Source organism: Oenanthe melanoleuca, chromosome 14, assembly GCF_029582105.1.
Source record: "Oenanthe melanoleuca isolate GR-GAL-2019-014 chromosome 14, OMel1.0, whole genome shotgun sequence".
Classification (NCBI taxonomy): Eukaryota; Metazoa; Chordata; class Aves; order Passeriformes; family Muscicapidae; genus Oenanthe; species Oenanthe melanoleuca.
The window spans coordinates 8,082,717-8,096,229 of NC_079348.1; the positions used below are offsets into that span (position 1 = coordinate 8,082,717).

Sequence of the window (13,513 nt, forward strand, 5' to 3'; positions counted from 1 at the left end):
CAGACGTGCTGGAGATGCTTCCTGTGCCAGAGGAGTGGCCCAGGTGGGATCTGCTCACCTGCCTGGCAGGGAAGGCTCTCCTCAGATCTCTCTGACCTCTCTGAAACCAGACAGACAATGACATCCCAAAAAATCTGATTTCTCACAGAAATTCATCTTGTTTCCAGGTCAGCCTTGCGCTATGGACTCGGGGAGAAGGAAACAGGGGAGATATTTATTTTTGTTTATTTTTTTTACATTTCTGTACTGGCTTGTTTGCAATCTGATAGAAACGTGTACTGTTCGCTTCCTTGGAACCTGCCCTCATTAAAATGAGATGTGATCAAAGGAAACTTTGGCTTCCTGGTGCTGTTGTAGGGTCTTGGTGGGGGTTTTTTGAGAGCAAAACCTGGTCTGGCTCTGCACGGGGCAGACACATCAGCAGTTGGGTCACTCCCAGATTTTTCTGACATGATTTAACTCCTTGACACATTTTTTTTCTGCAGTTTTACAGTAAATGTCTTTTACTGCCTGTCTGGGAGTCACTGCCAGGCCAAGTGCCAACTCAGATGACAGAATTTCAGGATATTTCCTCAACTGGGTTGTACAAAAGCTCTGTGAGCCCTCACTGCTCTGCTTGTGTTTTGCCTGCTCAGGATTTAATTTCTGTATATTCCCACTGATGGAAATAAATATCAATCCCCATTAAAAGAGGGAGAAGCCTCAGGGCTGGGCAGAAACATGTGGGGAAGGGGTGTTGGAGTGGGTGGGATCTGGGATTTAGAGAAAACTGAGGTTTGGGGGACTGAGTCTGGCACTGCTGAGCTTTAACCTGCCAGAGGATTTTGCAGGAAATTTGACAAAAAGAAACATTTCCACCCCTTTTAGGTGAACCCCCTGCTCCTGCCGAGGTTTGTGCTGCCTTTGCTTAGGGTCTGGAAGGAAAAACCCCTCGTGGGGCTTGTCAGGGGAGCCAAGCCCTCCCTGCCAGCTCCCCTTGCCCCAGGGGCTGCTGTCACCCCTCCCTGGCTCTCAGGGGGGATTTCAGGAGCTGTAACCCAAGCAGGATCATTCTCTCCCAGTTGTTTCTCTACCAATTTCTTCTCCATGTCCCCTCTCCTTCCCACTCCCACGATTTTCCAGTTCCTGCCCCTTGATGGTTTGGTGCTTGAAAGGGCCTCATGAGACACAATTGCTGCATTTGAATCCATCCTTGGTAGGAGCCAGCAGCCCCTGGAGTGGCCTTGAGGCCAATTTCTCCAGGAAAAGAAGGGATAAAATGAAGTAGAACCTGTAAAGCTCTGATTTGAGCTGGAGGGTGCACAGGGGGTGAAGGATGATGGGATGAGAGACCCTCTTCTGTTGGAAGCAAACACTTGAACGTGCCACGTGCTGGAGTGAACCCAGAGAGACATTCAGTGAACAACAAACCCTTCACTCCTCACCTTGGAAAATCATTTTTCTTGTACAGCACGAGCTGATTCCCCACCAGGGCTGTAAAATAATTTCCTCTGTGCTCCTGTTTCTCTGGAGACATCTGCGCCTTCCCTGGGGGTCAATGAGCCAAATAAAAAGCAAGGAAGCTTAAAAGGCTTAAAAAAGGCAATTAATTACTGTTCCACCTCAGGGCAGGACCCAGCCATCCCTAATGGATGTTAATTTGATCCCTTCTAAAGCTGATCCTGAGGGAGATCCCACATTCCCCTTGCTCCTCCCCATCACATCCCCTCTCTCCAAGGGGCTATGTGCTCAGACCATGGGGATCCCACAGCTTGGGCCACAGGTACTCCCTGATCAGGCCCCTGAGAATGCTCCAAAATGAAACACAGCCACAGGGATGCTCAGAGGGAATGCCAGCATCTGGGATTTGCAGCTGGCAGCAAAGTGAAGGGACAAAAGCTTTAGAGAGGAGCATGGACAGGCCCAGAGCTGCAGCAGCACATCAGCTCCTGGCCCCATTCAGGGTCCTGGGGCTCCCTGATCCTCCAGCTTTGCAAGGAAAACTGCAGCAGAGGGGGTCAATTCCCAGCAGCACTTTGGGATTGGTGGGGGCTCAGAAATCCCCAGGTGCCAGTGGCACAAGCCATCCCTTCCCTCCTGCCTCGTCCCGGAGCTGTGGGGTGGACAGGAGGTGACAGGAGTGCCAGCAGTGCAGTGGCAGCCAGTGGCTTTCCCATGCCCTCTTGTGGCCACCACGAGGGGAGGATGAGCCCTGCCACCACCATGCCCCCATCCCTGCACCCTTGCAGAGCAGGGAACCTCTCCAGCCGAGGGAAAAGGTCCTGGAAGGGAGAGATGCTCTGACTCTCTTGTCCGTGTGTGGGTTTGGGCAGCCCAGGGGTGAGGCTGCTCATGGTGCCTGTGCAGCACACCAGGCTCTGGGGCTGGATCTCCTTCCCCCAGGCTGCCTTGGCACTCTGTGCTCCCAGGAGGGGCTGGGGATGCCCAAGTTGCCCAGGCAGGGCCAGTGGTGGGTGAATCCCAGTGACCAGGAAGATGTCCCACCCCAGCCCGGGGCAGCTCCCTTTCCTTCCCGGCTCCCTGGCCTCTCCCAGGGGAGCAGCAGCAGCTGGTGGGAGCTTTGGGAAGGGCAGAGGCTGGGACAGGAACTGGCTGGCCCGGGGGAGCTGCTGTGAGCTCACACAATGCTCCCTGCGGTACCAGGAGGAAGAAAACTCCCCAAGGAATTTCCTCCATCGTCAGCCCTGCTCAGAAGCTGCTCCTCAGGGATGCAGGCCAGGGCTGAGCACATCTCTGGCTGTGGATGGGAATCCCCTGCACAGAGCTGCCTGTCCTGGATGGTCCCTGTGGGGAGCCCTGGGCTGCAGGACCTGGTGCTGGGCTGGGCTCTGCCAGGGACCCCATCCCTCCTGTCCACACCTTCCACTGACACCAGCCAGGGAACCCATGGGGACTGGAGATTTGGGGTAGGAGCTGCAGGATTAGGAGGTGACAGGACCTCTGTCTCCAGGGTGTCCAGAGCACTGACAAATGTCAATGGCTTAGAGACCCCACACAGATGTGCCCAGCCCAGCTGCAGCAGCTGTTCCTGGGGAGCCCAGGGGGAAATTCTGGATCAGGACCCTCCTGCAGGCCCTGGTGTCCCCAGGCCCTGCCAGCCTGGAGGTGCCACCCCCACGTTGAGGGTACACAGGGCTGTGCTCAGGGAGCGCCCACTCTGCTTTGGGGCAGCCAGGGGCACGTGCCACCAGGAGCAGAGGGGACAGGGACAGAAGTGACCTGTGCCACCAGCAGAGGGGACCTGTGCCACTGGGAACAGAGGGGACCTGTGCCACCAGCAGAGGGGACCTGTGCCACTGGGAACAGAGGGGACCTGTGCCACCAGCAGAGGGGACCTGTGCCATTGGGAACAGAGGGGACCTGTGCCACCAGCAGAGGGGACCTGTGCCACCAGGAGCAGGGGTACTTGTGGGGATGGATGCTTCAGGACTGGTTGCCCCTGGAGATGGATGCTGCTGAGGCTGGCAGGGGCAGAGGGCCCCAGAGCCAGCGCTGCTCTGACATCCATGTGGCAGGCAGGGTGACATTGCCAGCGTGGCACCAGCAGCAGCACCAGCTCAGGGGATGAGCTGTGCCAGCCCCAGCCTCCTCAGGAAGCCTCTGGAGCTGCATGATCCACGGGGTTTTCCTGCAGACAGCAGACAGGTGCCAGCTCTCCCAGGGAAAGGTGTTGTCCTGCTGTCCTGCCTGGCAGAGGCAGTGGTGTCTGTCCCACGGGAACTCTGGGTGTGGAGCAGAGTGCCTCGTGCTGGGTGTGGGAGCAGTATCTCTGGAATTCCCCCCGTGGAAGCCTCAGGTGTGGCCAGCCTGGCTGGGCCCGTGGCCAGCTCCAAGCCTGCACAGCACCCAGCAGGACCAGCTCAGCTCCCTCAGCTCTGCCACCTCCTGCAGATAAAAAAGGAGCTGCCAGGTTGTGCAAGACAGATCTCCCAGCTCTCAGCAGTGTGGCTGAACTTTCTGGACTTTCACAACCCACTAAACCTTTAATTAATCCTCCTAATGATCAGTTCTCCTTCTATCCCTATCAATCTAACCTGGGAAATGTTTACAGCTCAATAGTGCCACACACAGAGGCTCAGGGAAAATGAGATGGTGTTTTTTTATGAGCTCTCCTCTCATTCCTGGCTCCTCTGGCAGCACAAATAAATCATCCCCTTTGAAATCATCCCCTGGGAGCAGCCAGGCCCAGCAGCCCCACACTGAGTGATGGTGAAACAAGGGAGGAATGAGCACGGAGCCTCCGAGCCAGTGGGAAATCCCAAGACTTCATTTACTCCCACTTAGAGCTGATCACTGCAGTGGGAAAGGCTCTGCAGCTCCAGCAGGGACCATCCAGCTCCAGGAGCATCCCTGAGCTGGGGCACAGCTCCTGCACTCCCAGCAGAAGGTGAAACCTGCCCTGGGAAGTGCAGCCCGGGGTGGAAAGTTGGGTGTGGATAGACACTGAGGAGGAGGAGTGGAGGAAGAGCAGCTCCCTGCCAGCTGCTCCCACAGCTGGGAAGGAACCAGGAGAGCCAGGAGAGGTATCCAGCCCTGAGCTCAAGGGAGTGACTGACATCCCAGGAGAGGGATGGGCTGAGAGGGGACATGGAGAAGCCAAAATCTGCCCAAAGCCACTCATGGAGCCCTGAGTGAGGCACAGGGCTCATATCTCAGTGCAGAAGAGACCCAGAAAACCTCCCAGCCCTCTGGAAACTCTGGCACAGCCCAGCAACTCCATCATCAACCATCCTCCTCCTCCTCCAAGAGCTCCTCACCCTCCCAGGGGAGGAACAAACCCGACTGAGCAGCTTGGGGGATCAGCTGAGGGTTTCCCAGGTTCTGAATGATGATGGACCTTGTGGGCTCCCCAAAATCCCCACTTGGAGCTGCCAGGCAGCCTGGAGGGTGACTCTGATTTCCACAACTGGGAAAGTTTTCCCAGCATCTGCATTTTGGATTAGTGTTGCAGCAGCATCAGGCCCAAAGCAAACGGAGCAGGACATGGGGGGGATTCCGTCCTCAACCAAGTGCAGGGAGGGAATTGGAAGCAGATGTTGACCCAAAAAAGCTCCCAAACCTTTCCAAGCCACTGAACTCACAGGTCCCTGTGCTTCCAGGCAGGCCCAGTCTGGACTTAAATGTCTGCCCAAATCAAAACACATAGAAATTTAAATGGAAACATTCTGCCTGAGCAGGATCTGCTGGATTTACCCATTCCAGGGTGCAGGAACCTCTCTGTGCTCCCTCATTTTATTTTCAATGAGACTTGGGAGGATGGGAAAAGGCAGGATGGGAAGAACCAAAGGGATTTTGTACCTTGCTAGGATGCACCTTTGCACAATGTATTTTAGTGTTCCTTCCAGCTCCTTCTCCATCAGCTGCAGTGAAAAAATGCAGAATTTCCCTGTGATTCACCTCCATGCCAAGGGATGCACCAAGGTGTGTCCCAGGACAGACAGCACAGCCCAGAGGCACAACCACAGCCCCTAAAGTAGAGGGATCATTAAATGAATGTTTTATTTTAGGCTCACGAGGTGCTCAGGCAAAGATCCAGTGCTGAGTCAGGGCTCTACCAAGTCCCCTACATTCTCTACAATAAATAGATGGGGTTTTTTGAGGAAAGAATGACTTTTGGAGACACTGAGGTTGAAAAAAATCAATATATCCAGTAAACACTTGAGAAAATGATTGTGCTTTGAAAAGAGCATTTAAAAAATAATTCAAACAACTGTTTCCCTCCTTTTTTGAAAATTTTCCCTTTTTTATTTTTTTTTTTAATTTTCATGCTCCCAATACTTTAAAAATTATATTCTACAGGGTTAAAATATTCACTCTGACCACCCGAAAGATTTTCTCCCACCATGTTTTTATTGCACCGAATCAAAAGAAAAACTTTTTGGTTCAAATAAACTTGAAACAATTCCTTCTCCTCCCCCCTTCCCTCCAGTATTTTGGTTTAGCCAGTGAGTGGAAAAATCAATTATTCGCACTCCTCTAGCCTGATAAAAAGCTTCAGGACTCCACAAAGAGGCTCAAGGGAGCAGTTGTGTTGTACAGCAAATAAAATCTCAGAGTTTCTCAGCTCTCCTCTTGTGTCATCCAGGATTTTGTGCTGAGGTTGGTGCTTCTGGACTGACACAGGGAGTGGAGGAGGCAAAACATTGTGGGACTAAAATGTCATCCCTTGGGGGGACATCACATTGTCATGGTGGGACATCACATTTTCCTTTGGTGGGACCTCCTGGCTGCCAATGTGTCTGGAGCCAGGGGCTGAGCCCATTCCCACCCCACAGTGACACCCCAAGGGACAGCAGCCAGTGCCCCTCCTGGTCTGCAGCTCCCTGCCTGCAGGGAATGAGGTGATTTTTCAGGATACAGTCCCCAAGCATCTTTTTGGTCCCAGGATTTTTTTAAAGGGTGATTTTATGTATAACTGCAGTAGAAGTAGGGTTTTAAAAGCAAGCTACACATTAAAAATAAATCAGTATTAATTTCTGGAGTCTTTCATTTCCAGCCTCCAGCTGGTTGCTGTGTTTGCTTCTGCACTATAAAATCTGGTAGGAAAGGAGGAACTGCAGAGGAGGGCCTGAGAAGCTGTGCTGGAGGAATGTGACACTCAGTGCCACCACTGTGACAGCTGCTCTGGGTCGTGTCCTCCTTGTGAAAGGTTTCAAGGAAATGAAGATGAGGAATGCAAAAAGGTGAAGATGGGGATCTTTGTATTTCATTAAGCAATGATTCAGTCAAGGTGAAACCCAGGTGGCCTCTCCAAGGATCAGCCAGGATGGAGTGGGAGCCTTTCCCCACCGGGACTCACCAAACCCTGGAATGGTTTGGGTTGGAAAGGACCTTAACGGACTTAAGGGTCCAGTGCCACCCATACAGTGTCACCCACCCTGTGCCACCCACCCAGTGCCACCCCTGCCATGGGCAGGGACACCTCCCACTGTCTCGGGCTGCTCCAAGCTCATCCAGCCTGCCTGGGACACTTCCAGGGATCCAGCGGCAGCCACATCTGCTCCGGGCACCCTGTGCCAGAAGGGATCCAAAGCGGACGGGTTTGTGCCCAGGGCTCCATCAGCCGCTGGTGCCGCTGCGGTGCCGGTGCCGGGCCCAGTCCCGATGCCGATACCGGTGCCGATGCCGGTCCTGATGCTGGTGCCGATGTCGGTCCTGCTGTCGGTCCCGGTGCCGGTCCCGGTGCCGGTGCCGGTCCCTCCCCGTCCCTGTGTGCGGCTCCGCCCCGTCCCCTCCCGTCCCTCCCGTCGCTCCCGTCCCCGCCCGCCGCGCTCCCGGTGCCGCGGGGCAGCCGCAGCATGGCCGAGCTGCGCATCGCCCCAGCCCCGGCTCCGAGCCCCGCTGCTGCCCCGCTCCCACCGCCGGCCGCAGCCCCAACCCCAGCCCCGATCCCGGCCCCGATCCCGGCCCCGTTCCCGGTCCCGACCCGCCCCTCGCCGCCCGCCCCGGGCCGCCCATAAAAGCGGCCCCGCGCCGCCCAGCGCCGCTCCGCCGCCGGCCATGGCCAAGGACCAGCTGAAACCGCGGCTGTGCCGAATGCTCAAGGGCGAGAGCGGCTACGGCTTCCACCTGCACGGCGAGAAGGGCAAGAGCGGCCAGTTCATCCGCAAAGTGGAGCCCGGCTCGCCCGCCGAGGCTGCGGGGCTCCGCGCCGGGGACCGCGTCGTGGAGGTGAACGGGCTCAACGTGGAGCAGGAGACACATCACCAGGTGCGGGATGCAGCGGGGACAGCGGCCCCGGGCACCGCGGGCTGTGCCCGGCTCCGGCCTCGCTGCCGGGGGGTTCCACCCAAAATATCCCTGCTGGAGCATCCCCGGCCTGGGTGGGCAGCGCGGTGGGCACGGCGGTGGGGTGGGTGCTCGCCCAGATGCTTGGAACGGTTTGAGTTGGAAAGGACCTTAAAGGTCCAGTGCCAGCCATCCAGTGCCATCCCTGCGGGTCTGGTGGTTTTGCAGCTCCGTGCGGGTGGGCGCAGGACGCGGCGATCGTGGCGAGGTGGGGAAGCCGGAGGTGTGCGGGGCTGGGCAGGGCTCGGCTGTGCCGCGTTATGCAATCTGTGGTGGAAAGGAATGGGGAGACCCGGGCTTTATTTCCGGCTCTGCTGTGGGTTTTCTTGGCTGATTGGGGCGAGCTGCTCCTGCTTATGCAGCCCGGAGTGTAGGAAGATGCCTGAAAATCTCCAGATCGAGCGGTGCAGATGTTCAGCAGTTGGGCTGGCCAGAGAGCGATAGGGCTCCGAGGGGAGTGTGGCTCTTCCTGGGCAGGTCCAAGGGTGCTGCTTCTCTGCTCTCCCACAGAAGCTGCTTCAGGCTGTGGCATTTTCTGCTTGCAAAACTGAAACTTGCATTTTTCAAACAATTTAGTCTAAAAAAAACCCCAAGAAATGCGGAAAAAAACAAGCAATGAGAACAAAAAAACAAACAACTAGCAGTGAGGTTCAGGCTGCTCCAGGCTTGCCGGACACTCGGAGCCTGGCAGGGGCACAATTTGCCTCGTGGCTCACGGGGCTCTGCAGGATTTAGTGTTTTAGTAACTTAAAACATCTGCTCAGCCCCGCTGCCAGCGCTGCATGGGGGCAGAGCTGGGATGTGCAGCGTTTTGGGGGGCTGTGTGTTCCCAGATTTCACCCCCAGGTGTGGATGTTGCTGTCCTGAAGGTGCAGCTGAGCCTTCCAGGTGACTCCAGTGAAACCCCCTGGACTCCTCTGTGTGAGCCTGGTGGGGTTTCCTGGCTAACTGAGCTTGTTTTGATGATCTGAGCCAGCCATGTGAAAGTTGATGTTTGTCCTGAATGCCATTTCGGACCCCTTGAAGGAGGATCCCTGTCTTTGATGTGGCAGGGCAGGAAAGAGAGCTGTGTTCCTGTGGTGCCTTGGAAGCCACCAGAGCTCCCTGCTGGCTCTGGGCTGCTGGGGACGGGTGATAGCAGAGCCAGCTGTGTCTTTGAAACATGCTGGGGCTTCCCACTAGGTCAAGAGAAATGGGAGGGGGAAATTTCTCTTTCTTCCTTATTTTTTTAAATTTTATTTTTATTTTTTAATACTTTTTTTTTTTTTTTTTGTGGCTGGCACTTGCTCCCTGCTGCAGGGCAGTGATTGGAACAGCATGTCCCATCCAGGGTGTCACAGAGCTCGGTGCCTCTCTCTGGCTGCCATGGCACTGGGATCTCTGAGAGCACAAGTGGTGGGAGCAGGGGTGACCCTCCTGATGTGGGATCACCCTTTTTGCTGCCTCCACACCACAAGAGCCTTTTCCTTGCCCCAAAGGCTGCCCAGCACTGATGGGCAGTGGGAAGGGTGACACCACGGCTTGGAGCAGCCACCTCGCTGTGACCCTTCCTCGTGCTGCCCCTTGCCCAACCTTGAAGAAGTAACACTTCTCCATGTGCACAGGAGCCTGCAGCAGAGAAGGCCTTGCTGTTTGGGTGTAACTGTGTTTCCAGCTGAAGCTGGCAGCATTTTTGTCTTTGTTCTGTTGGTTTTTTTCTTTGGCCTTGCCCAAGGAGCGAAGGCAGAGCGTGTTCTCGGGGCGTTTCACGTCTCAGACTTCCATCCTGGGTTCCTCAGAACCGGGCAGAGCCACAGCTGGTGCCCAGGGGAAGCCTCCTGGTGCCCAGGGAGCCTGGCATCATGCAGCAGGGCACGGGCACCTCTGCAGGAGCTGCTGCTGGCACCGTGAGTCCTTCTGGGCTGTTGTTTGGCGAGGGTGGAAGGGCCCGGCCGGCTCTGCCGGGGGTGAAAGTCTGCTTGGGCGGAGCTGCGGAAATGGTGGGGCTGGCTCGGGTGCTGAGCAGGTCCCAGATGTGCAGGACAGGCTGCATTGTCTGCAGAACCCTGCAGGACTCCGGGCTGGGAGCATGGCTCGCAAGCGGGTACGGTGCTGGGCAGGACCTCGCTGGGGGCTGCTGCTTTGCCTCCCAGCTCTGCTCTGTCCCCAGGGAAACCTGCTGCCTTGGGGGGCTCCTCACAGCCCCTTCTGCTCATCCTGCTCGTGGGGAGGGGGCAAGAGGCTGCTCTGTGCCACTCTCCATCCCTGGCTGGCTCGGCCCCCGGCACTCGTGGCTCCTTTGCTCCATCACTGCTCTGGCTGTGGCTGTGGGGTGAGCCCAGCACTGCTCCACGCCAGCTTTGGACCCTTCTGTGAATCCTCTGAGTTTCTCTGCAGTCTGTGGGACCCCTGTGATTCCTGTGCTGCCTGGAGCACCCCAGCTGCAGGGTCTGGGGGATGTCACTGCAGGGCCAGCACATTCCCCATCTGCATCTTTGCTGCCGTGCCTTGGCTGCTCTGCCAGGTCCCCTCTGGGAGAGGTGTCCCTAGCACTGTCTGATGGCAGATGTAAACGGATCTGAACGGGAGCAGATGGATTTTATGGGCTGGATGGATCAGCACCCTCCAGGCTGGTTATGGGTGGGAGCTCAGGATCGCTGCCGTGCAGACAAAGCTGCAGTGGTGAGTTAGTTCAGCCTTGTCTGCAGCCTGTACATTTCTTGCAGGCTGGTTTTTTTTCTCTTGTTTGCAGATACCGGCTCTGTTGACCTTGAGTGGAGCTTGCAGGGAGTAAATAAACGCTGGCTAATTGCGTATTAGGCTCGTTTGTCGCTCTAACCTTGGCGTGTCTGGCCACTGTGACCTAGATCAGAGCAGGGGCCCTGCAAGGAGCCCTGGGCTGCTTTTGGGGAGGTCCCAGCACATCTGGGGTGTTCAGGGCCACCCCATGGCTGGGGAGGGTGGCTGAGCAGCACTGCCACCCCTCCTCCTCCTTGGGATGAAGGCCTGTGCAGGGAGGAGGTGCCATCAGCAGCAAGTCTGGAGGTGGTTTCCCTGTGGGTATTCTGGATTTTCCCTGTTTCCAGCCCACTCTGATAGGATTTACCCCCTGCTTGGCTGTGGGATCAGCTCCTCCTGGCTCTCCCCACTGTCAGAGTCTCTGCCAGTCACTGATCCCAGTCAAGGAGCCAGGCACAGCAGGACAGCCCTGCCTGGAGCTGGATCCCCCCAGGGATGAGCCCATCTCCCACTCCCAGCACTGGCTCCCCTTTCTGCTGGTCCCCAGCACAGCCTGGGGATGGATGCATGGATTGGGCTGTGTCCTTCCTAGCTCTGCCCCTGGCCTGCACAATGGTGTGGGGAGGATGTCCAGCACTGGGCTGCCCACATTGGTGCTTGGAGCCTTCCTGTGCCCCCAGCACACGCCCTGCCCTGGATATGGGAGTAGGGACTCCCTGGCGTGAGGAAAGGAGGCGTTTGCGTGGTGGGACAGTGCCAGGCAGAGGGCTGCTGATGCTCCAGGGGCAGTGCCAGCCTCTGGAAGCTCTTGACTGAGCAGAGGTGATCCCAGGCAGCTGGGAGGGTGATCCTGGCTGGTCTGGGCAGAGCTGCTGTGTGGCTGGCAGAGCATCCCCAGCCATCTCCCAAAGCTGCCGTCTTGCCCTTTCTGCCCCATCCCAGCAGCTGGAAGCACAAACCTATACCAGACCTGGCAGCTGTGGGCACATCTCCTGCCACCCCTGAGTGTCCCCTGGGCTCCTGCTGAGCTGTCCCTGTCCCCCCCAGGTGGTGCAGCGCATCAAGGCGGTGGAGACGGAGACGCGGCTGCTGGTGGTGGACAAGGAGACGGACGAGTACCTGTGCAGCCTGCGGCTCACCTGCACCGAGGACATGGTGCACAACGGCATCCTGCTCAGCCCTGCCCTGCCCCCCGGCAAGGGGCTGGCCAGCGACAACGGCGACGTCTGGAAGCCACAGCTGGACCTGAGCGGGGGCAGCCTGCAGAGGCATTCCCACAGCTTCTCCTCGCACGGCAGCAGGAAGGTGAGGACCCCCCTGGGGTCTCTTTCCTCTTTGAGCAATCAGAAAAACCTTCTGTGTGTGGCAGGCAGCTTGGGGAGCCCTTTGGGATTTCTCACTCCAAGCAGCGCTGGCTGCTGGGGGCTGTGCATTCCCTCCCCTCCAGCGCCCCGAGGGGCTCCTGAGCTGCTGGGAGGGCTGTGGGGGCTGTGTGAGTGACCCCATAGTGCCTCAGCCGAGGTTGGTGTCCCAGCCTGGATCTCAGCCTGCCCAGAGCAGGGCTGTGGCCAAGCTGGAGCTCATGAATGGGCTTCTCTCCCTCCATTATTTGCAGGAGGGAGGGAACATCTGGGGCGAGCGTGTTCACAGCTTTTTGCTGAAATAGGAAGGAAATTGGCTCTTTTCGAGCAGCCTGGGTCTGGCCTGTGCTTCAGCATTAAGTGCCTTTTATTGGTAAACTCCTTTCCAAAAGGGGAGGAATTTGGGGTGGAGAAGGTCCAGTTTCCATGGCTGCGGGGACGGCGCAGGCTTGTGCCGGGCTGATAGCGGGGCTGGCTCCGGGCTGCCCCTGCTGCAGCTGGGAACGTGGCAGGAGCTGGGTGGCCACTCCACGGCCATCTGTCCCCTCCCATGCGTGTCCCCCCTCTGCTGTGCTGGCTGCTCTGTGCAGCTCAACAGCCTCTGCAGCACGGAGCTGCTTTGGGCATCCTCATCCTCCTCCTCATCCTCCTCCTCGTCCCTGGGGGCTCTGCAGGGGCTGCGGTGCCAGCTCGGTCTCTGTCCCCTCAGAGTGGCAGTGGTGGCTGAGTGCTGGCCCAGAAGCGGCCACTGGGCTGCCAGAAGGGCACCCACAGGGAGGTCAGGACTGTGTTGTGCCCTGGTGCAGAAATCCCCTGAGCAGATCAGGGCGATGCTGGTGGGAGGCAGGAGAGGGGCTCTCACCTCTGGCCCTTCCCTCTGGAGCTGTTTGGAATGTTGCAGAGAGGGATCCTCCTCCCCTGGGGCTGCCAGGGGCAGGCTTGCAGGCACTGTTTCATTGTTCCTTATGGATTTGAAGCTGTTGGAAGGCCTGTGTGAGGGTGGCTGCGTTTCCCCTGGGGGTGGGAGCCCCCTGGGACAGGAGCCATTCCCAAGGAGGGGGTGACTTTCCAAACGGGGCATTTCCTGCCCTGCTCTGTTCCGTGTGCTGGTCGGGATCCAGCAGCAGGAGCTGACGGGAAGTCAGCCCGGGGAACAGGACGGTCCTTTCCTGCCTTTGGGCTCCAAGGAGAGGGTGGGACAGGGAGAGCAGGGCTGGGCTGGGAGTGGGGAGGAGAGCCCCCGTTCCACCCAGAGGGGCTTTTCCTGGGCATTCATTGTGCTGGAGGCAGGGCTGATGTTCTGGAACTGGTTCCAGGGGTGATTCCTCCCGTATGGGTATGGGCTGCTGAGCACACTGGGGTGGTTTGGTCCTGCCTTGGCAGCTCTCAGGAGAGCTGGGCACTGCCAGCTGGCCTGGCCAAGGTCACTTCTCTGTGTGTGATTCTGGGGTGAGGTCAGGGGTGGCTGGAGCAGCAGGACCTGCATCCTGTTCCTGTGCCTTGCCTTGGTTCGAGGTGGTAAAACCTGCTCCAGGCCCTTGGTGTGGTTGGTGTGTCCCTGTTGCTGGTTCCCAAAGCAGCAGGAGGCCAGGGCATGGTGGGTGAGAGGTGGTGGACCCCAATTTCTGCCCTGCTCAGCCCCCTGC

General features: G+C 57.6%; 1 protein-coding gene across 1 annotated transcript in view; it reads left to right on the top strand.

Annotated features, from left to right (window-relative positions):
• The first annotated feature begins 7,260 nt into the window (after nucleotides 1-7,260).
• NHERF2 (NHERF family PDZ scaffold protein 2) overlaps nucleotides 7,261-13,513 on the top strand; it is a 31,219-nt gene continuing 24,966 nt past the window's right edge. Inside the window, exons 1-2 of the mRNA XM_056503177.1 lie at nucleotides 7,261-7,710; nucleotides 11,554-11,811. Coding sequence (XP_056359152.1) covers nucleotides 7,501-7,710; nucleotides 11,554-11,811 — 468 coding nt within the window. The 5' untranslated portion in view covers nucleotides 7,261-7,500. The remainder of the gene's footprint in view (nucleotides 7,711-11,553; nucleotides 11,812-13,513) is intronic.